Source organism: Myotis myotis, unplaced genomic scaffold, assembly GCF_014108235.1.
Source record: "Myotis myotis isolate mMyoMyo1 unplaced genomic scaffold, mMyoMyo1.p scaffold_m19_p_2, whole genome shotgun sequence".
Lineage (NCBI taxonomy): Eukaryota > Metazoa > Chordata > Mammalia > Chiroptera > Vespertilionidae > Myotis > Myotis myotis.
Genome location: NW_023416324.1, coordinates 111,102,364 through 111,124,286, shown reverse-complemented (window position 1 = coordinate 111,124,286; position 21,923 = coordinate 111,102,364). Strand labels below are relative to the sequence as shown.

Here is a 21,923-nt window from a genome sequence, read left to right as displayed (position 1 = left end):
GGAGGTTGATTTTTTGTCTCCCCATTTTAGCTGTCTCTTTATATTTGCTTCTATGTATTAGAACTGTTATGCCTCCCAGTTTTTGTGGGATGGTCTTATGTAGAAGTTGTCTTGAGGGGGTCCAGTAGTGTAGTCTCTTTGTTCACCTGAGCTAGATGCCTCTTATGAGCATTGTTTTAGGATATTTTCTTATAATTGGGATTTGATTGTTGGTGTCCCATTTGTGGGAGGAATCTCCTCTCCTACGTGCTGCCAGTGAGGTTCAACCCCAAAATCATCATTCCAGCTATTCAGTGGTTGGGGACTCCTTAGCCAAGAGGTTGTGTCTGCCTTGAGTCTCACACCTTGATTGACCCTGTTCTGAGCTCTACTTCCTTCCTGCATGGAGTTGTTCCTGCAGGTGCCAGCTGCAGGCAGGTGCTTGGGGTCCCACTGGCCTTGTTAGAAGTCCAGGATGTTATCTGCAGCAGGGACCCAACCTGCTGTTTTGACTAATTAGATAATGCAAAGACTTCAAGCTTCCAGAGAACTGCCTCTGCCTGCAGACTGATTGGAATCAGTCTGGAGTATCCTCAAGCAAGTCCACATGCTTCTGCCTTGAGGGCAAATTGTTATTCTCTGTCTCTTAATGGGCCACAGAAACTCCACAGGGTGGGGTATGAGAATTTCCAATAGGGTGGGTCAACTGTCTTTCCCCCCAGGCAAAAACAGCAAGATAGCCAAGATTTTCCTGAGAAAGATGACCTCCAAGTGTGAGGGAATGATTCAGTCCAGGAAACTGGGGTGTCTGCCTTCTAACCTCTAACTCCAAATCCCCCAACCCTGGCTTATGTTTATACAGCTCCATTCCACTTAACCCTCCCTCTGCCAGAGCTGAAGGTGAGTGGCCACACTAAAAATGTTGTGTGTTAGTCCTTTAAGAGGGTGCCTTCTCTTCCAGCCTTCTCTCCCTGGCAGTCAACAACCCTGCTGTTTTTCACAGCCAGATGTTATTTGGGCACCTTCCTCAGTTCCAGTGCTCTCTACTGCAGGGCCCTGCTTGGGGATTATACCCAAGAGTTAGTGGCAAACCCCTACAGCTGAGATATCTCTCCAGAACTTCAGCTGCTGTCTATGGGAACCCTGCCAGCCCTTTCATGCCTCCACCCTTCCTACAAGTCTCTATGTAGTCTCCACTTTCCTTCCTTGCTTATCAGGGTTCTCTCCAGCTAGTCTTTAGTTGATTTTTCTGGGTGCTTCTTCTGTCTTTTAATTGCAATTACAGTTTGGTCCTAAGAGCATGCTTGTGAGCTTCCACTTACTCTGCCACCATTTTTAATCTTCAAAAATTTAACCAGAGTCACAATATGAAGAACTAATTCTTACAAATGTTTTACTCCTGCCAATCTAAATCTAGAAATGAAAAAATTTTATTACCACCTTTGCCCAACTGGTTGCAGCAAGCAGATCTAAAAAAATGATGTGAGAATTTTTACCTTCTGCAAGATTTTGTCAGAGGTTCAAATCTCTAAGTGTAACTTCCAGATCAAGTAAGGTGTCCCCAGCTAATGGTGCAGTGTTTGGGGTGCAAGAAATTGTAGGGAAGAAAATGTTCTACTTGACCCTCTTAGAATCCTTAGCTGGGTCTGAAAATGAAACAGACAAGGGCAGAAATGCATACAGATTTTACTGAATTTTTACATGCATCTGAAATCCTTCACAAGAGAATAAAGACCTGAAGAGGTGGGCCAGGGCAAAAATCTTCTTTTACACAAATAAACAATAAAAATTTTTGAATATTGGCAAAATGGATCAGTTCGAGTTAGGGATAGTGAATGGTGAAGAAGTAACTAGAAGATAAAGTTTAGTTTAACAAGCTTGGTTAAAGCTTGTTACTTCTTGGTCCCAAATTCCCTGTCTTTGGTGATAATTTCTTCCTTCTTCCTGGTACAAGGAAGGTACCTGTCAGGTGAGTTTCATGGTTTTTTTCAGAGAAGAAAGGCAGGTATGGGGAAGAGTGACTTACTTCAACTTGCAATTATCTGCACATGGAATCCCACTTCTACAATTTTCTTAAACTCCTCCAGCTTAAGATATTTAATATGCCAAGGTGCTATATTTTAGTGTAGCATATCCTCAAGTTCATCAACTTCTTGGCTTCTATCCATTCCTTCAGAGAATGTCATCTTCTTCCAAAATTCTGTGGGCTCTTATTCCTGGAAAACAATTATTGGCCAAATAGGGGCCTTTGAAATAATAGGTAATATTTTGAATTACTTTACACTTTTCAAATAATTTTATAGGCTTTAATTTTTGAAACAGCCTTGTTATATAAGTACTGTAATCATCTACATAATCTACATTTTACAGAAAATGAAACTGATTTAGAGAGATTCTTTAATTTTTTTTTTTTAATTTTAGGGATTTAAAAGAGGGAGGAAGAGAGAAAGAGGAGAGAGGGAGAGAGAGAGAGAGATCAGTTGCCTCTTGCACACACCCCAGCCAGAGATTTAACCCACAACTCAGGTACATGCCCTGATCAAACCCAAGACTTTCTGGTGCATGGACTGATGCTCCAACCAACTGGGCCATACCAGCCAGGGCTAAGAGATTCTTATTCTCACTTTATTTTTATGCTTACCTCAATTGTGCAATGGTATCCAGCATTAATTATATTGTAGTGTGTGTGTATACATACATATATATTACTAGAGGCTCAGTGCACTAAATTCATGCACAGAGAGGTAGTGGGTCTCAGCCCCGCCTGAACCCTCTCCAATCCGGGACCTCTCACAATTCAGGACCACTGGCTCCTAACCACTCACCTGCCTGCCTGCCTAATGTCCCCAACTGCCCTTCCCTGCTGACCTGGTCACCCCCAACTGCCCTCCCCTGCTGGCCTGATCATCCCTAACTGTTCTCCCCTGCTGGCCTGATGGCCCCTAACTGCCTCTGCCTCAGCCCCCACCACCATGACTTTGTCTGTAAGGAAGTCGGATGTCTGGAAGATGGCCAGTCGACCAGTCTAATTAGCATATTACCCTTTTATTAGTATAGATAGATTATATAGGATAGGATTGCTTAAATGCGGGGGGAGGAGTAGAAAGCCTTTTTCAGCAGGAGTATATGCTCTTGGCAGACAAAAATACATAACCCCTATATCTGGACTGATAGCCAGCCATATGCACTATACTGCCAAACTGGTTATTAAAAAATTAAACTGCTTTATTACACCTTACACCAAACAGCTGTTGCCCTTAAAACCCTCCTCAGCCCCCACCTTAGGTTCTGCCTTCACAGTTCACCCAGATTAGGTTCTGATTGGTCAGTTCCTATGCCAGTCAGCATCAAAAGCTCCGCCTCCTAGGCAGCCATTGGCTCCTTGCAGTTCACCCAGATTTAGCTCTGATTGGTCGGTTTCTATGCCAGTCAGTGTCAAAAGCTCCATCTCCTAGGTAGCCATTGGCTCCTCTGGGAAATCCAGAATGGACCCGCCTTCATATTGGCACCAGCCCTTCAGTCAGCCCCTAGTCCTCTACCGGGTATATCTCTGGCCGCTCTGGGAAGCAGCACCTCAGGTCTGTGCTGGTGGCAATTTTGAATTCTCATCCCTGACCTAACCTTCTTACAGTGCAAGCTCTGCAAAGACAAGCACTGGTCTTGTTCATTCTTATTTCACTCATAGACTTTACCTGTGTCTATGCATCTATGCTAGCACCACATGGTGACCAGTGGAACGGTCATTTCGGTCGTCACGGTCACTGCCTTTATATATATAGATGTTATGGTTGCTAAATGAAGAAATTCTTCACTGATCTTCCCAGTGAACTGCTTAAGAGTACATTTAATAAACAAGGAGCTCAATCTTTTCAAAACATCCTTCTTCCTTTTTCAAAGATGGCATTGGTGAATAGGCAAATTTTCTTTACAAAGTGTAACTAACAACAATCTACTGTAAAACAAAAAGTAGCTCTGTTTATCTCATTCCATCATGGGGCAAAATCCTATAAAAATCAATATGAGAAATATAACTTGAAAGAGCTTTTAATCATATGAGAGGATATTGATTAAAAAATATCAGAGAAGAGAAAAACAATTATTCTTTTGTTTTTGAAATATATTTTCTAATATTCCATAATAAACATGTATTAATGTTATAATCAGTAAAATAATTTTAAACAAAGAAATATAGATAACCCTGTTCCTAAAATTACAGGTTTGTTGTTCTCTCTTTTTCTAGTCTCAGCTTTTGAATTTATCATCAAGTTGCTACTGCATGTTTCTGTTTGGCTATCCTACTCTTATTTAAAAAACACACACACAAAAAAACACTTCTAAAACTAAATTAATTTTTTCCCAAACCAAACAATTTTTCTTGACATTTCTATTTCTGCCTCCTTTTCATCCAAGTTTTAAACTCTGGAATTTTTCTTCAGTCATCTTCAGCGACTCATTTCCTCCTGAATGTCCTTTTTCTCCAGTACATGTGTTTGTCACTTGACTTGAAGTTGTCTCCATATAGAATCCTTGTTCCTGGGCTTTCTCACTTCCAGTTGGCATGACATCACTACTAGAGAAATTTCCAGAATCATATTTTGTTTTATACTATATTAGAGGCCTGGTGCACAAAATTCGTGCACTGGGGAGGTGTCCCTCAGCCCAGGCTGCACCCTCTCCAATCTGGGACCCCTCGGGGGATGTCTGACTTCCAGTTTAGGCCAGGGATTAGGCCTAAACCGGCAGTCGGACATCCCTCTCACAATCTGGGACTGCTAGCTCCCAACCACTCGCCTGTCTGCCTGCCTGATTGCCCCTTATCCATTTCCCTGCCAGCCTGATCGATGCCTAACTGCTCCCCTGCTGGCCCAATCGCTCCTAACTGCTCCCCTGCTGGCCCAACTGCCCTCCCCTGCAGGCCTGGTCGCCCCCAACTTCCCTCCCCTGCTGACCTGATCGCCCACACCTGCCCTCCCCTGCTGGCCATCTTGTGGCTGTGGGCACTGCCATCATTGAGGGTGGGGCAGTCAATTAGCATATTCCCTCCTTATTGGCTGTGGGTGCCACCACCTTTGAGGGCAGGGCAGTCAATATATTCCCTCTTTATTAGATAGGATTCTTGCTCAAAAGAAAATTATATAGCTTGTCAGAACAATAACTTGTGCCATGTCTAGGGCAACATATATTCAAGATGAGCTTGAAACATCTGTGCCAGAAAGCAAGGAAATGTTCAAAGAATGATAAGGACATGTCAAGGGGTACAGGAATTGACTTTGAATGGATGTTCCCACTGGCCATATTTGGACCATCTCAACATCTAAAAGAATAATAACAGTTATTAATTTGTATGAATTAGAATATGTACAAAAAGAAAAATGCAGTGGAGAAAGAAATGGAAGTTCTGTGCAGAAAAAAATGATAATATAAATGCAAAAGAAATGATAGAAAAGCAGCACATTGCAACCAATTATTGTGATAATTGGTGACCAATGGATATGAGGATCACTAGTGGATGCTAAATCCATCAGTTCAAATGTCTTTAGGGAACAGGATATGACACAATATCAAAGTACTATCTCAAAAATTATTTACTAATTGCAAAGTGGAAAATGTACATTTATAGATCTGAAGGAAACCATCTTACCCAAGAGCTCAAACTTATCATTACCAATAGCAGTGAGAGGCCCACAATGTACCCACACCAATCATGTGTTCTTGCCAATAGGTTCAACCCAAGTCCAAAGTAGAGGAAACAATCAGAAAAGCCCAGAATGTAGGGCATTCTACAAGACAACTGGCTGGGATTCTTCAAAAATAACTTAATATACGGAAAAACAAAAAGGCAGTAAAGTTAGTGTAGATGAAAGGAAACTAAAGAGATGTGATTTTGTGCATAAATCTTCATTGGCTCCTATATGAAACAGTAAAAAAACAGCTACAAAATAACAGAATATCTTTATTCTTGGAAGATATGAGCCAATGTATGCAGGAGTAAGAAATCATAATGTCTTTCAAAAATTTCAGCAACAAAAATTTATAAATAAATATATTCATGTACATATACATACAGAGAGAGAGGGAGACTGTACAGGCAAAAGTGGTAAATATTCACAAAAGGTGAGTCTAGGTAAGGGGTATGTAGGGCTTCATTGTACTATACTTTAAAATTTTGTAGATTTGAAAATTTATAAATAAAAGGTTATGGAGGGAAAGCCCTTTGCCTGGAAGGAGAAAGTCCAGAGTCCTTGATCCAGCACTCAAGGCCATGTTCCACTTAGATCTATCAAGCTATAGTCAGTCTGTAAGAGATACAAGGGCTAGAGTGTGTCCTATCAACCCTGTCTCCCCAGCATTAGCACCATCATCTTCATAATTCTCTCCTCTACTCCTCTACAGGACCCCCTCTTAAGTCAAACTAATCTCACTCTCACAACTCTGCCTGTGCTGCTCTGCTGTGAACATTGCTCATTTTCTCCATCCAAATGAAAACACTCTCTTCCCCATCAATCCCAGCCTGACTTAAATATAAACATGACCATCTAGGTTAACACCTGATATTTCCCTTCATATTTATATATGTGAGAAAATAGGGGATCATAACTTATGATTCTTAAAGACACCCCCCACTTATAAAATAACATCTTCAATAAATAAGTATAGGTTGATTGATTACATTCCTTCACTACATTATATATGAAGTAATCATTATTTTAATGTCAAATTCCAGAAAAAAAGGAAGAAATTTAGTAAATTAATTAGTCATCTCTATGGAATGCCAAACAAAAAGTCATTTGAAAACTTATTTTTAGAATCAGGTGGGTTTGAATTAAATTCCCATTTTTGTCAGGACATTTTTTGTTATAGAGAATTGAGTAGGCTTGGATGAGTAGAGGAAAGTACCTATCTGATCATTTATCCACACTATCCCCTTGTCTCACTCTATGGCACTAACCTCCTTCTTCTGTGTTTAATTTAGACACTGCTGTCAATTATATTCTCTGGCCTTGGAATTTCTTTCTCTGGATACTGCCTGGCCATATCAGCTTTGGGCCTCATCCAAGGCCCATACTGCCGCACCGTCAATGGCTGGGAATATGCCTTTGAAGGCACTGCAGGACGGTAAGGAATAATTCCTCAAGCCAAGGAATTAGGCTTGAATTACTTGACTTAATGCTCATGCTCATTTTCCATGATCACTTTGGTGTTTCATGCAGTCAATTTAGTGCAGAATTTTCCTATTCATTTACTAATCTCCAGACCAGTATGTTCCTGCTCTGATCATTGTTCAGGTTTTTTTTTCCTCCAGTCTTTTAATGCCACATGCACTCACTGTTTTGAGGCTATCATGGATATATCCAAATGAAAGACATGTTTCTTCCATACTTCAGAATAGGACTTCATGGTTACTGTGGTCTGGCAACTGCTGGAGCAGTTGAGTGGCTCTGGGAAGTCAGTCTTGCTTTGTGGCCAGGTTGAGCATGTGGTAAATTACAGATATAAAAGGACTCAGCTGAGAGAGAATCACAGTGCCCGTGGATGGGCACCACCCAGAGCTATGCCAGCAGGGGCAGAGCGAGTAACAAAGTGCAGGCTGAGATGCAGAGACATGCCTAGGTGCAGGGGCTTGTAGATGGAGCCAAAAGCGTCTCTAGCATATACTGAAGAAGACTCTAGTCTAGGAGTCTTCTCAAGAGGCTGGTATGATAGTTCAGCTGTTGAAGGATTCATCCTGGATCACAGAATGCCTCCCACTAGTACTGTGCTGAGCTTACTGGCCTACCAGTATCTGCAGAGGCAGCTCAAAAGGAAGCAGGGCCCAGGCAGAGACACAGGAGAGGGTAACTGAATCTTGTCCTGTCTCATCCTGCACTCAGAATTCTAGTGGAATAAAATGAGGGAGTGTCGGTACCACTTCCTGAGAAAATCACATTTTCTTCTTAACTCCCCATGACTGCCTTTATTGTTCAAGACCCACATCTATTTGCAGTCTCACATGCTCACCTAGAGCTCCTTGGCAGAACTGCTTCTGTGTTGCCTTTATTCTGAAGGTTCCACAAGGTGCTCTGGCCAAAGCTCTTCCTCAGGTCAGGAGAACCTGAAACACAACCCTAGGCCTTTCTGAGAATTTAGAGACAATCCTGTGGAACTGAAGGACTTCAGGAAAGGGACCCTATGTATCAAGTCCTGCTGGCTGCAAAAAATCCTCTTTTTATACCATTAGCCCCTGAACTTTTCCCCACCCCAAAACCAAAGAAGCCTCCCCTTTAAATTGCAAGAATCTCAGGCTTCCCACATGCCTCTCCATTACACCTTTCAAGTTGCCCTTTATATTCGCATTCACCTGGTCCAGATTCTCTATCCTTGAAGACCCTGTTGGTGCTTATAGGTTACAAGAATTTTTACATAATTCTCAACAAACAGTCACAGTAACCTTAGAGTTAGATATTTGAAGCTCACTGTCCAGATAAGACTCTAAAGGTCAGAGATGTAATATCTCTTAGCCAACTACAGATCTGGGAGTTGTGACTTCATATTCAATGCTCTTTACCTCTTGAGACCTCAGGGTCATTGGCAATATCATGAAATTCTCAGAGTGCCTCTCAGTGTACTGGAGCATAGAGAATAGGAAAGAGAGTTAATGGAGGGGAATAAGAAAGAAATGGAGTGGGGAGAGAGAAAATAAAGGTTGTGGTGGTGAGAGCACTAATCCTTTCTGCCACAGGCATTAATACCCACAGCCACTTTGGCTGGTATCCAGGTTGCCCAAATTGCTGTTTTAAGAAAAATCATCTTACTATTAACAAGATATTTATAGAAAATTCTGCCTTGTAAATAGGATTGATTGGTTTTTTGGGGGGGTGATTCTTTTTAAAGACCAGTTTTCCATTTTGATTTAGTTGAACAGAGAGTGTGTCCTCCTTATAAGAAGAGTTAATGGTCATGGTAGACCTGGAAGTGGGCAAAAGTTGTCAGGCCGATTCAGTGTGGCTTTAAAATTATCTTGGAGTTGTTTAATTCTCACAATTCTATGCTGAACTAGACTGATCAAACCTTTCCAGCTTTTGCATTCCCACCTCACAGTCTAAATCTTCTTAAGAGCTGCAGGACAGTAACACTCTGATGAAGGAGTCCTCACACTGTGGACCCCAGACCAGCAATATCACCATCACCTGGGAACTTAGAAATGTAGTTTTGAGCCCCACCCAAAATTTCTGAATCAAAAACACTGTGGTGGGGCCCCAAATTCTGCATTTTCACAAGCCCTCCACAATCCTGATACATGCTCAAGTTTGAGGACCACTGTTCTAGACAGTGTTGGGACAGTGTCTAGGAATATCTAGCAGAATTTCTCTTTTTCATTTTGCCACCTCTGCGATTTTATATCCAGTGCAAGCTCAGCTCTATCCCCTACAGCTCAGGCTAACTTCTGGACTCCCAGAGACAGGCAGTCTCTACCTCTCTTGGTATTGACATATGCTGCTTTTCATTACTATTGAACTCTTCAGTATGTGTCTTGCTTCCTAATTGAATTGTAATTGTCTCTGAGGCAGGTACCATGTTTACAATAAGCATAGTCTGGTGCTATATATATACTATACTAGAGGCCCAGTGCACGAATTCGTGCACAGGTGGGGTTCCTCAGCCTGACTGGTGATTGGAGCTGATCAGGGGGGTAGGAGGGTGCCAGCCCAGCCAGGGGGAGGGACCACAGGAGGTTGGCTGGCTGTGAGAGGTTGGCTGTGGGAGTGCACTGACCACCAGGGAGCAGCTCCTGCTTTGAGCATCTGCCCCCTGGTGGTCAGTGTACATCATAGCAACCAGTCATTTGGTCAACCTGTCATAATGGTCACTTAGGTTTTTATATAGAGAGAGATGTTCAATATATGTACTGAATGATTTCTTTAAATATATGATTTCATATTTAATAATATATATTTTAATCATATGTATTACTGTCCCAAACATATAAATAACTGTAGCCTTCTTCTTTGGACCAAGTATGTAGGCTTTGGCCTTATTGGCTCTTGTTGACCATTTCCTTCCTTGCTCTCAGTTTCCTTATAGATTCCAGCATATGGATTCAGTGCCTTGAACCTGCACATGTAGTGGAGTGGAACATCATTTTGTTTTCCATTCTCATAGCACTCAGTGGGCTTCAAGTGATCATCTGCCTCATCAGAGTAGTCATTCAGTTATCCAAGATACTATGTGGAACCTATTCAGTCATCATCCAGGTAACAGACCCCCACTGGCACCTGTACCTCACCCATTTTACCCTGGCCCATGATTCAATGAGTTTCTTAAAAAGGCTTTTAGAATTCCATTATTTCCATTCCAACTGCCCTCACCTTTCTTTATTCAACCCTTAATATTTTAAATATTTTCTATGTGTTTGTTGATTTGTCTATATGGATTAAATCAATGTAATAGTAAAATCTGTATTCCGTGTTGCATGATGAAAATAACTCAGTGTTTTCAGTGAGAAACATTTTAATGTTCCATATAGTTATAACCCAAAGCTCAAATAAATATATGCATTTTTGTGCATTGAGAATTTTTTGTTCATTTCTTTGAATGCTGGTACATTCAGCTAAAAATCTTTCTTTGTACTGAGTGGTTTTTAAGATGTGAAATATGTCTTTATCTATTGGAACTATTTCTGCATCATCTGCTAAAATATTAATGTTAATTTAGTTATAATTGAAACTACTAAACCTATCAAGCAAGTCTGGAGTGAAGAGAAATCATAACTGAGATCTTGTGTCTTGTTTAACAACATATCCTATCTAATAATAGACAAACATGGTAATTAACCGTACCTCTGACATGCTTCCCATTGGCTAATCAGGGCGATATGCAAATTAACTGCCAACCAAGATGGCGGCTGGCAGCCAGGCAGCTGAAGCGAACAGGAGGCTTGCTTGCTCCAGTGATGGAGGAAGCCAAGGTTCCCCACCTGCTGCAGCCGCGCTCTGAGCTGCACTCTAAGAAACAATGTTGCAATTATAGAAGCTAAACAAACCCCAGAAACCTGCTTTCAGAGCTGGAGCTGCAACAGTGTTTCAATTATAGAAGCCAAACAAACCCAGATACCTGCTTTCAGCAGCCGAGGTCTCAGAGCTGGAGCCGAGCCTCAGAGCTAAAGCTGGCTCTCAGCTCCAGTGACAGCCATAGAAGGTAAATAAATCCCAGAATAAAAAAAATAAAAAAAGGAGAGGCTGGAAGCTTCAGTCACCTGCCAGCCTGAAAACGGCCCTCAGCCCCTCACCCAGACTGGCCAGGCACCCCAGTGGAGACCCCCACCCTGAAGGGGGTGTGACCAGCTGCAAACAGCCATCATCCCCTCATCCAGGCTGGCCAGGCACCCCAGCAGGACCCCCACCCTGATCCGGGACACCCTTCAGGGCAAACCAGCCGGCCCCCACCCATGCACCAGGCCTCTATCCTATATAGTAAAAGGGTAATATGAAAACTGACGCTAACAGCAGAAAGACTGGGAATGACTGGTCACTATGACACACACTGACCACCAGGGGGCAGACGCTCAATGCAGGAGCTGCCCTCTGGTGGTCAGGGGGCTCTCACATGGGAGGAGCTCTGCTCAGCCACAAGCCAGGCTGATGGCTGCCAGTACAGCGGTGGTGCTGGGAGCCTCTCCTGCCTCCTCAGCAGCACTAAGGATGTCCAACTGCAGTTTAGGCCTGGCAAGTGGACATCCCCCAAGGGCTGCCGGGCTGCCAGAGAGATGCCTGATTGCCGTTTTAAGCCCAATCCCCTGGGGAGCAGGCCTAAGCCAGCAGGTGGTCGTCCCCTGAAGGGTCCCAGACTGTGAGAGGGCACAGGCCGGGCTGAGGGACCCCCCCCCCACCCAAGTGCACAAATTTTTGTGCACCGGGCCTCTAGTCTCTATATAAAAGCCCAGTGACCAAACGGCAGAACAACTGGTCGACGAGTCGCTATGATGTGCACTGACCACCAGGGGGCAGACACTCAAGGTAGGAGCTGCCCCCTGGTGGTCAGTGTGCTCCCACAGTGGGAGTGCCACTCTGCTCACCGAGATGAGCGGTGTTCCCACAGCAGGCCAATCCCTGCAGGCCACAACCCTACCAGTCCACGAATCTGTTCACTGGGCCTCTAGTATTAGATAATTCCTTTCCTAGCAGTTTCAAATAGATATTTTTCTAGTCCATTATGTTTTTAATATAAACTATAAATTTCAGTTGCTACCTGGATTATGAAGTATTAGTCAAGTCAAATTTACTACTTTACTTACTTTGGTTTTCCTTTTTTTTTTTTTTTTTTTTTTTTTTAGCCTGGAATCATTTGAATGAGGACAAGAATGTTTTCCATTATCAAGTTATGGTCATCTATCTTCTATATAAGTCTTTTATTTAGACTTGGCAATATTCAAATGATATTTTCTCCATTTGGTGTTCATTGTAGTCATTTGTGAAATTTACAGTCCTGGCTGAAAGTGAAAATTATGCCACACTTTTATTTAGATTTTTTTCTAAGCAATATGTGTCAAGATCTTTAGAAATGTTTATACACTTTGAGCAAACAAGTCTGTTTTTAGTAACCTGTAGTTTGGAAATAAATAAGAATAAAAGATGAAACTCTATGCAAATTGCATATATTTCAACATAATTTAATATTCTGTAAAATTAGATACAAAAAAAATTTAAAGTTTAGGGGAAAGATTAAATAAAGAGTGGTACATTAGTTGTAATATTACATAGTCATTACAAATGATGTTTTAAAGATTATGAATAGTGCTATGTGAAAAAACAGATTACAAACTTACATTTACAGTAAAAACTATATCTAAAACAAATAAAACAGATTTTTTTTGGTTAAGGCACAGAAAGGCATCTCAGAAGGTTTCATTCTTACTGTTGTTCTCATCAGCCCTTTAGTTTATTAGGGAACATGTGTAAGGGTCAGGCAGAAGAACTGGACTTAGGCCTAGGTTTGAAACTTGGCTGTGTCCGCAGGCAAACTATTTAACCTCTCTGAACCTGTCTCTTAATCTTTAAAAAGAGGATAACAAGGATTAAAAATGGCAGCAGAGCAGGTGGATGCTGCAAAGACATGCTCCCAGGAACAAGCTGTAATTACAACTGAAATACTGAAATGCTCCCTGATAATCAACAGAAAACTCACAGGAGAGAACCCTGATACCTGAGGACTGAAGGTGGAGACCACACAGAAACTGGTATGAGGGGTGGGGATGCAAAAGGGCTGACCAAGTGTCCACAGACAGGAACTGAAGTTTTGGAGAGCTATCTCATCTGTGGAGGGGTGCCACTGAGAACTCTGGGATCTAATCTTCAAGCTGGGCTCCCCAGAAGAGAGCAGAAAATCTGAGGATGGTACCCACATAACATCTAGCTGTGAAAAGCAGTGGGGTGCTGTCTGCCAGGGAGTGGCAGCTGAAAGTTCAGGCACCCTCTTGAAGAGCCAATGTACAAAAATTCCCTGTGGTGCCACCCAACTTGTGCTCTGGCAGAGAGAGGGTGAAGAGGAATGGAGCTGTGAGAGCAGAACCCAGGACTGAGAACTTGAGGGGTAGAGCTCAGAAGGCAGACACCCCAAGTTTCCTGGGCTGAGTCACTCCCTTACACAGCAGAGGACATCTTTCCCACATAGACATTTGCCTTGCCTGGTAGGGGAGAAAGTCAACACACCCTATTGGACAACACCTTGCCCTGAGGTCACTTAAAATCTTAAAAGTAGCAATTAGCCTCCAGGCAGAAGCAACTGACCCACCCTGTTGAAAAAAACTCTTGCTATACCTGAGGATGATTGTCCGGGGGCAATTCAAGTTGGAATTCTATTAGTCTGTAGACAGAGGCGGTCTCTGGAGGCTTTAAGTCTTTGCCTGATCCAATTAGTCAGAAACTGACTTTAACACTGTCCTGCAATAGAAATTGAGAGGTGTAGAGCATCTACCTAAAACATAGTCACAAACCCAGACAACCAAAATGAGGAGACAAAGAAACAACCCCCAAATGAGAGAACTGGAGAATTCTCCAGAAGAAGAGGTAAATGAAGCAGAGATAAGAAACTTACCTGAAACAGAGTTCAGAGTAATCATGGTAAAAATGCTCAACAATATGAAAAAAGATATAGTAACTATGGAAAAAGAACAGTCTGGGATAAGGAATGACATAACACAAACAAAGAACACATTGGAAGGAATACACAGTAGATTTGGGGAAGCTGAGGATCTAATCAATGAATAAGAAAACAGAATTGAAAATATCACTCAGAGAACCAAAAAGAAAAAAAAATTTAAAAAACAGGAGGCAGCTAGAGGGAGCTCTGGGACAATGTGAAACATAACAATATTAGAGTAGCAATTGTGCCAGAAGAGGCAGAAAGGAAGAAAGGAATAGAGAAGGTGTTTGAAGAAATAATGGTAGAAAACTTTCCCAACCTGGTAAAGGAAAAAGTCACACAAGTTCAGGAGGCACAGAGAACAAGAACAACATGAACAGACCCATGCACAGACACATCATAATTAAAATTAAAATGCCCAAAATTAAAGACAATAAGGGAATCTTAAAGGCAGCAAGAGAAAAGAAAACTATTACCTACAAAGGAGTTCCCAAAAGGCTGACACCTGATTTCTCAGCAGTAACCCTACAGGCCAGTAGGGAATGGCATGACGTGCTTAAGGTAATGGAAAGCAAGGATCTGAGACCAGGATTACTATATCCAGCAAGGCGATTATTCAAAAAAGATGGTCAAATGAAGAGCTTCCCAGACCAAAAAAAAAGGCTAAAGGAGTTCATCACCACCAAGCCAGCATTACAAGAAATGCTAAAGGGAGTGCTGAGAAGAAGAAACAGAGAGAGAAACCTAGCTATACAGAATTAAAATGGCTATAAATAAGTTCCTCTCAATAACCCTAAATTTAAATGGATTAAATGCTCCGATCATAAGGCATAGGGTAACTGAATGGATACAAAAACATGACCCAACTATATGCTGTCTGCAAGAGACCCACCTCAAAACAAAAGACACACACAGGATGAAAGTGAAGAGATGGAAAAATAATTTTCCATGAAATGGAAAAGAAAAAAAAGCTGCAGTAGCAACACTCATATCCGACAAAATAAACTTTAAAATGAAGGCCATCACAAGAGACAACAAAGATCACTACATAATCCTAAAGGATAGATTTAACAAGAGGATATAACCCTGGTAAACATATATGCACCCAATATAGGTGCACCTAAATATATTTTTAAAAATTTTAGAGGACTTTAATGGAAAGATTGACAACAATACAGTCATAATAGGGGACTTTAACACCCCTATAACTTCACTGGAAAGATGTTCCAGACAAAAAAATTAACAAGTAAACAGAGACTCTGAAGGACACACTGGATCAGATGGATCTAATACTAGTAGACATTTACAGAACATTTCATCCCAATGCAGCAAAATATACATTCTTCTCAAGTGCACGTGGATCATTCACAAAGATAGACCACATGTTAGGATACAAAACAAGTCTTTAAAAGTTCAAGAAGATTGAAATCATATCAAGCATCTTCTCAGATCACAGTGGAATGAAATTAGAAATCAACTACAGTGAAAACACCCCAAAACATTCAAACATATGGAGGATAAATAGCATGTTATTAAACAATGAATGGGTTACCAACAAGATCAAGAAAGAAATTAAAAACTTCCTGGAAACAAATGAAAATGAACACAAAACAACCCAAAATCTCTGGGTCACAGCAAAAACAGTCTTAAGAGAGAAGTTCAGAGAGAACCAAGATGGCGGCATAGGTACACACTTGGACGTGCTGCCCCCCACACCCACACAAAAACTACAACTAAAATACTGTTGAGGGATGTTTAATGAACTGAAGAGGCAGAGATAAGATGAGCACACAGGCGACTGATGCCGGGCAGAGGGCTACCACTCACTCAGGCATGTAGCAACCTCTGTACCTTTAACCATTGCTTTTATTGGGGTTTAGCATGAGGTTAGTTAGTGCATCACCAGTTAATCAACTAAATTTTGTTTTGTTCTATATTACAATAGTGCATTAAAGACAACTTGCAGCTGTGTCCTCCCCTTCTGCTCTACCCATGACTATTTAATCTTATCCTTTCTCAGAGAGGGAAATGTTCCGGGAACTCAAGATTGTGTGCAATCTTGGCCCAGCATGACTCGCTTGCAAGTCACGTTGTTGTTCCTGATGGAACATTCACTTCTTCTTGGCAGGACTTCAGATCCTTGTTTACAAATGTCCAGCTACAAATCACCCCCTTTTTTTTTTTTTTTTGTTTCATTTGATGGAGCATCAGCAATAACAAAGCTGCTTTTCTATTAGCTAGTTGCTTGGTTTTCCTGAGTCTTTGGCAGACTAAATATAAAATGATACAGAGACAGATTATTAATAATAGCATTCCAGCAGAAGCTCCTAAAGTGGCTTGTAAATGGGGTATAGGATTTAATTGTTGCAATCCCTCAACCATATCTTTTAACACATTTTGCCCAGTTAATCTATGCAATTCCTTCTGAAATGTTTCTTGTATATGAGATTGTAAATCTAGAATTTCTTCTGTTAGATTCATATGATTGAACAAATGTTTTTTAACCTTTTCCTATGGAAACAAACTTTCATTATAAGGTACAGGGGTAATGCAAAATGATGAATAATTCCAGTCACATTTTATATTCATTTGTCTTTGCAGACTTACAATTTGATCTCCTATCATTAATACAGCTTGTTGCAGATCAGCAATTTCTGCATGTATTTCAGTATCGATTTGTCTTTGGACGGACCATAATCATTCTGACTCCTTATGCCAATCAGCTACAAAATCAGTAGTCTGAACAGATTGTTGCAATGCTACTCCTGCAACAGCTGCAGAGGCTATAATCGCTATAAGTCCCAAAATTACTGTAATTAACATTCCAATAAACCTTTTTCCTCTTTTAAGCAAATCTTCTGCAATATCCTGTAGCATAGCAGTAGCTGGAGAATCCTGCCATCTACGATGCTTTTGTACTGGCAGCCATACTCCAGGTCTAGCTTTCAAAATATAAATGCTTTCAGATGATTGGTTAAATACAATAGAAGAATTTAGACAAGTATAGAAAGAACAATTAATACAGGAAATTTCCCCCGAGTTAGCATTCCACTTAACATCTCCTTTCATTAATAAAAATGGTAATTGAACACAGGCTTGTACAAAGGCAGTTTTGTTAACATAAAATTGTAAGGTGTAATTCCCAGAGTTATTTTTATAGAAGCCAGTCCATGCTTTCAAAGAGTGTAAGGCAGATCCTAATTTCTATAAGTCAGATTGTGCCGGAAGCCGGTCCATCCTTGCTGCTTGACACAGTCGCTGCAGGAAAGAAACATCTGCACAGCATATGTTTCAAGGGACCTGGCGTATATAGCATACTGTTCTTAATATGTTTGCTCCCCTTGCTGTGTGTTTTAACCAAGGTCACCTCTCCGAGAAAGGTTGTTTCCCCAGGTAGGAATTTTTCCCTGAAGTCAGGGAGGGGATGCCTCTCCTAGAAATGTTGTTTCCCCAGGTAGGAATTTTTCCCTGAAGTCAGGGAGGGGATGAAACTCCTTAACTAAGTGCCAGGCGGGTAGTTAATCACTACAAACAATCATGCTTAAGCTACATAATCTTTACTCCCTGGAATGGAGATAAGAAACGCCCTAACCTTTGTAATAGAAATTGACAGGATTAAAATCAAGTGGGATAAATACGGATGTAACAAGACAATAAACAGCAGAACTTCGCTGGAGATCCAGACCAGAACTTGGTTGGAGATCCTGGCTGGAGATCCTTGCTAGGCTGCTGATCAACTGAACGCTGTCTCTGTGTCATTCCTTCTTCGCCGACTCCATCCACACCTTTGGGGACCCCTGGACCTGCTGGGGTTGGACCCCGGCAAGATTGAACAGGATGTCCTTCTTGATGAGGTGTTGGGGGGGGGGCAAATCCTCGACCATGCCACACGATGCTTGCATTCGCTTGCGTGGACATGGACTTGTTCTCTTCTCTACACTATTGTAGATCAACTCCATTGGCTTTGGAACGGGCAGAACTTGAAGGGCTCCAACCAATGATGCGTCCATAGGAAGTATTAGATAAAACCTGAACCGTCTATCCTCGACAGGATTCCTAATGGACCCAATTGGACAAGTGCGTAAACGTAGGAACATGACATGGTGGAAGTAGTGGAGGTGTACTATTGTTATCCCAACTAACATTTTTAAACCCATGAGCACTCAGAAGAAACAAACGCCTATTTTTTGTTGAAGTAGTAGTGTTTTCCAAAATGCTCAGCCAGGCTTGTGCCTGTATTGTTAAACAATGTTCTCCTTGACCTAAGCATATTGGCACTCCCTGCATTCCAGTGGTATAATTTTCTATGACTCTACCTTCCTCTTCTGGTTATAATGGACCTCGATCATCATAAGGTCTGGGTATCCAATTTGAGTCATTAACATAAATTTGAACCTTTGAATCTAACCAAGAAAAACCTCTATTCAGTGGGGGATTAGGAATGTAAGCCCAGTATGTATGATTTTCAGCATTTACCTGAGTGGTTATTAGTGCAAGCATAGCAAGGAACAAAGTAGATCGTGTCACTTCTTTACCATGATGCGGAACCAGTTGTTCTCCCTCTTGGGTAAGCTTCTTCACCTGACCCCAGGTTGGCACAGATGAATGTTGCATTGACCGTAGAGCTTTGCGGATAGGAGGCCCCGTCAACGTCATCTCTGAGAAATCCTTGGTCAGGTCACTTAAGTAGAACTTCCTTTTGGTTCCCATGTCTCAGCTTAAGACACCTCTCAGGAACCCAGAACTTTTCTTTACCTGTGGAAATATAAGCATAACCTTGCTCCCATCGTAGGACCCATGCAGGATCCCACGGCTGAGAGGACTCATTATGATAAAACACAGGTTGATTCAATTCTTGTGAAACCTCCTTTACCCAATGTCGCTGAGCAGCAGTGCTGTCAGTCTCATCTTGATTTAAAAAATTTAAAGTAAATAGAGCAGTTAATAGTCTTTGTTTAGGGGATTCTCCCCCTTTTTGTTTTTTGAGCATTTCCTTTAGGGTGCGATTTTGTCTTTCAATAATAGCTTGTCCTGTTACCAGGGATGCCAGTGATGTGAGTGATATGATGAAATTGAAAAAATGTTCGACATTTTGTAGATAGATATGCAGAACTATTATCAGTCTTAATATTTTGAGGTATTCCCATCACTGCAAAAGCTTCCATTAAGTGAGTAATTACTGCATCTGATTTCTCAGACGTCACTGCAGTAGCCCAAGAACTAATTAAAGTTTGGAGTTGTCGAAATAAAACATGCAGCTCTGACTCATCATTGAGAATAGTGGCAGTCTCAATATTTTTAACAGTGAATTCTGCATATTGAGAATTAGTGACAATATTTACAGCTTGAGGAAAATGTTGCAGTAATAAAACAATGGCAAATAGTTCTGCCCATTGCACTGAAGTGTATGGAGATTGAATTGCCTTTGTTAGCTGTTCGAAATGAAAACCAGCTATTCCGAGCTTGTTAGCATCGGTATAAACAGTAGGGCCTTGAACTGGTTCATTAGCTATAATACGAGGCAATATCCATTGAGTTTTCTTAAGAAATTGTAACCTTTTATCTGTAGGATAATGATTATGTATTTTCCCTAAAAAAATGAGCACAAGCAGTTTGCCCATCATCATATATTCAAAACAATTCTTGAATTTCCTTGACAGTAAAAGGTACTATAATTTCTTCTGGATCTAAACCACATAATTGTCTTAATCTTAATCTTCCTTGTAAATAATTTGGCAAATTTTTTGAATATAAGTCTGTGATTTTTTCTGTGATTTATGAGGCAAGAAAATCTATTCAACAACATTACTGTCTTGAACAAGTAACCCTGTAGGAGAATGCTCAGTGTGGAAGATTAATCATTTAAAATTGTCCATGGAAAGAATTCTATTTAATTGTGCTTGTTGTACATGCTCTTCTATCCAAGTTAATTCTTTTTCTGCAGCAGGGGTTAAAACATGGGGACTATCTAATTCAGATTGCCCCTCTAGGATTTGATATAAATGAGTTAATTGATAAGTAGGTATACCAGGGCTGGGTCTTAACCAATTAATGTCTCCTAATAACTTTTGAAAATCGTTTAGAGTCTTTAAACTGTCTCTTCTAATTTGAACCTTCTGTGGAATCATGGATACATCTGTTAATTTTTGCCCAAGATATTTCCATGGCTCCTGCCATTGTACCTTTTCTAGAGCTACTTCTAATCCATAGTCTTGGAGTTTTTCAAGGAGGTATTGGTAAATCTCCTGTAATTGTGATTGAATTTCAGAAGCTACTAAAATATCATCCATATAATGATAAATTAGAGCATTAGGAAATCTTTTTCTGACTATTTCTAAAGGTTGATGTACATATGCCTGACTAGTCTGATTTAGTATTGGAAGGGTTAAAGAGAACAAAACGGGGCAGAGAAAAACTTGTTGTGCTTAGTAGCAGCTTGCAGCCTTGAGTCCAGCATAGTTCAGATAAGAAACTATCTCTCCCTGCTCTTCTTGACAATGGCCCCCCTCCTTTTCTGCATTAACCATTTGGATATTGGGGATACTGTTGCATATCCGGTGGCTTTTGCTGCCGCTGTATCGGAAATGCAAGGAAATCATCATTTCTTCTCCAGGTGGAGGAACAATCTCATCTCCAGGTTCTAAATCTAATAATATTTTGTTTATTTCAGTAGGCAAAGGCAGCTGGAATTGCCGATGTGCCCCTGTGGAATAATGCGGTGGGTCTGGAGGAGGAGCCGTGGGAGTTTTCCTGGGCTCCTCCGGCAGTGGCAGTTGAACTGAAAAAGCATTTTTCATTAAGTCCAGTAACTTATTAGTGGGTTTAACATGAGGCAGTGGGATACCACATATTAAAGCCTTCATATGAATCAGAAAATCTTTTAATAACTCTTGTTCGTCATCCCTTGTCTTGCTTTTCTTTTTTAAAACCACTAGAATCAGTGCTATTAGTTTCACTTTCTGAGAAATCCTGAATGCCCTCTTTATCAGTCCCTTCTATATCTTCATATCCCTCCAACTTCTGTTCAAAATCTTTCCCTTTTTCCTCTGTATTATTGTCATGAGGCAAAGAAGGTAATGGTCTATTAGGCATGTCTTTATCAGTTTCACAAGCGGACTGATTTCTGCCTGTCGGCTCAAACCAATAACAATGCCTTCTTATTTCTCTAGCTAATTTCCTAAAAGTATCTTGAGACACACTAACCCCAGTGCTTTTAAGCACTGAATGCAGCAGAGTCATATATTGACTCTCTGCTGTCAGGGAGTTCCACATTGCTCTGCCTGGCTTGCCGAAAGTTTTGCGTAAACTGTCACAGACTTTTTCCCTTTCGTTCCTGTGCTTTCCCCGCACTTACCTTAAGGTCCCACGTTCTGGGCGCCAAGTGTTGAGGGGTGTTTAATGAACTGAAGATGCAGAGGTAAGACGAGCACAGAGGCTATTGATGCCGGGCAGAGGGCTACCACTCGCTCAGGCATGTAGCAACCTCTGTACCCTTAACCATTGCTTTTATTGGGGTTTGCCATGAGGTTAGTGCGTCAGCAGTTAATCAACTAAATTTTGTTTTGTTCTATATTACAATAATGCTTTGAAGACAACTTGCAGCTGTGCCCTCCCTTTCTGCTGTACCCATGACTATTTAATCTTATCCTTTCTCAGAGAGGGAAATGTTCCAGGAAATCAAGATTGTGTGCAATCTTGACCCAGCGTGACTCACTTGCAAGTCACGTTTTTGTTCCTGATGGAACATTCACTTCTTCTTGGCAGGACTTCAGATCCTTGTTTACAAATGTCCAGCTACAAAGACAAAAATGGCTATCATCCAGAAC

At 41.2% G+C, this 21,923-nt stretch overlaps 1 protein-coding gene and 1 long non-coding RNA gene across 3 annotated transcripts in view; one reads left to right on the top strand and one right to left on the bottom strand.

The window, feature by feature from the left end:
* Nucleotides 1–12,598, top strand: part of TM4SF18 (transmembrane 4 L six family member 18) — a 36,554-nt gene extending 23,956 nt beyond the window's left edge. The window contains exons 4-6 of one of the 2 annotated variants that reach the window (XM_036352466.1): nt 6,953–7,095; nt 10,031–10,211; nt 12,290–12,598. In XM_036352466.1, the coding sequence (XP_036208359.1) occupies nt 6,953–7,095; nt 10,031–10,211; nt 12,290–12,304 (339 nt within the window). In that variant the 3' untranslated portion in view covers nt 12,305–12,598. Of the gene's footprint in view, nt 1–6,952; nt 7,096–10,030; nt 10,492–12,289 lie in introns of those variants that run through there. The other variant, XM_036352465.1, reaches the window with a different exon arrangement.
* Nucleotides 1,669–21,602, bottom strand: LOC118677379. Its single transcript, XR_004974388.1, has 3 exons — nt 21,452–21,602; nt 18,574–18,852; nt 1,669–2,195 (listed from the first exon to the last, which is right to left on the bottom strand). It is a non-coding gene; the product is annotated as an uncharacterized LOC118677379 (long non-coding RNA).
* Between the last annotated feature and the right edge of the window lie 321 nt (nt 21,603–21,923).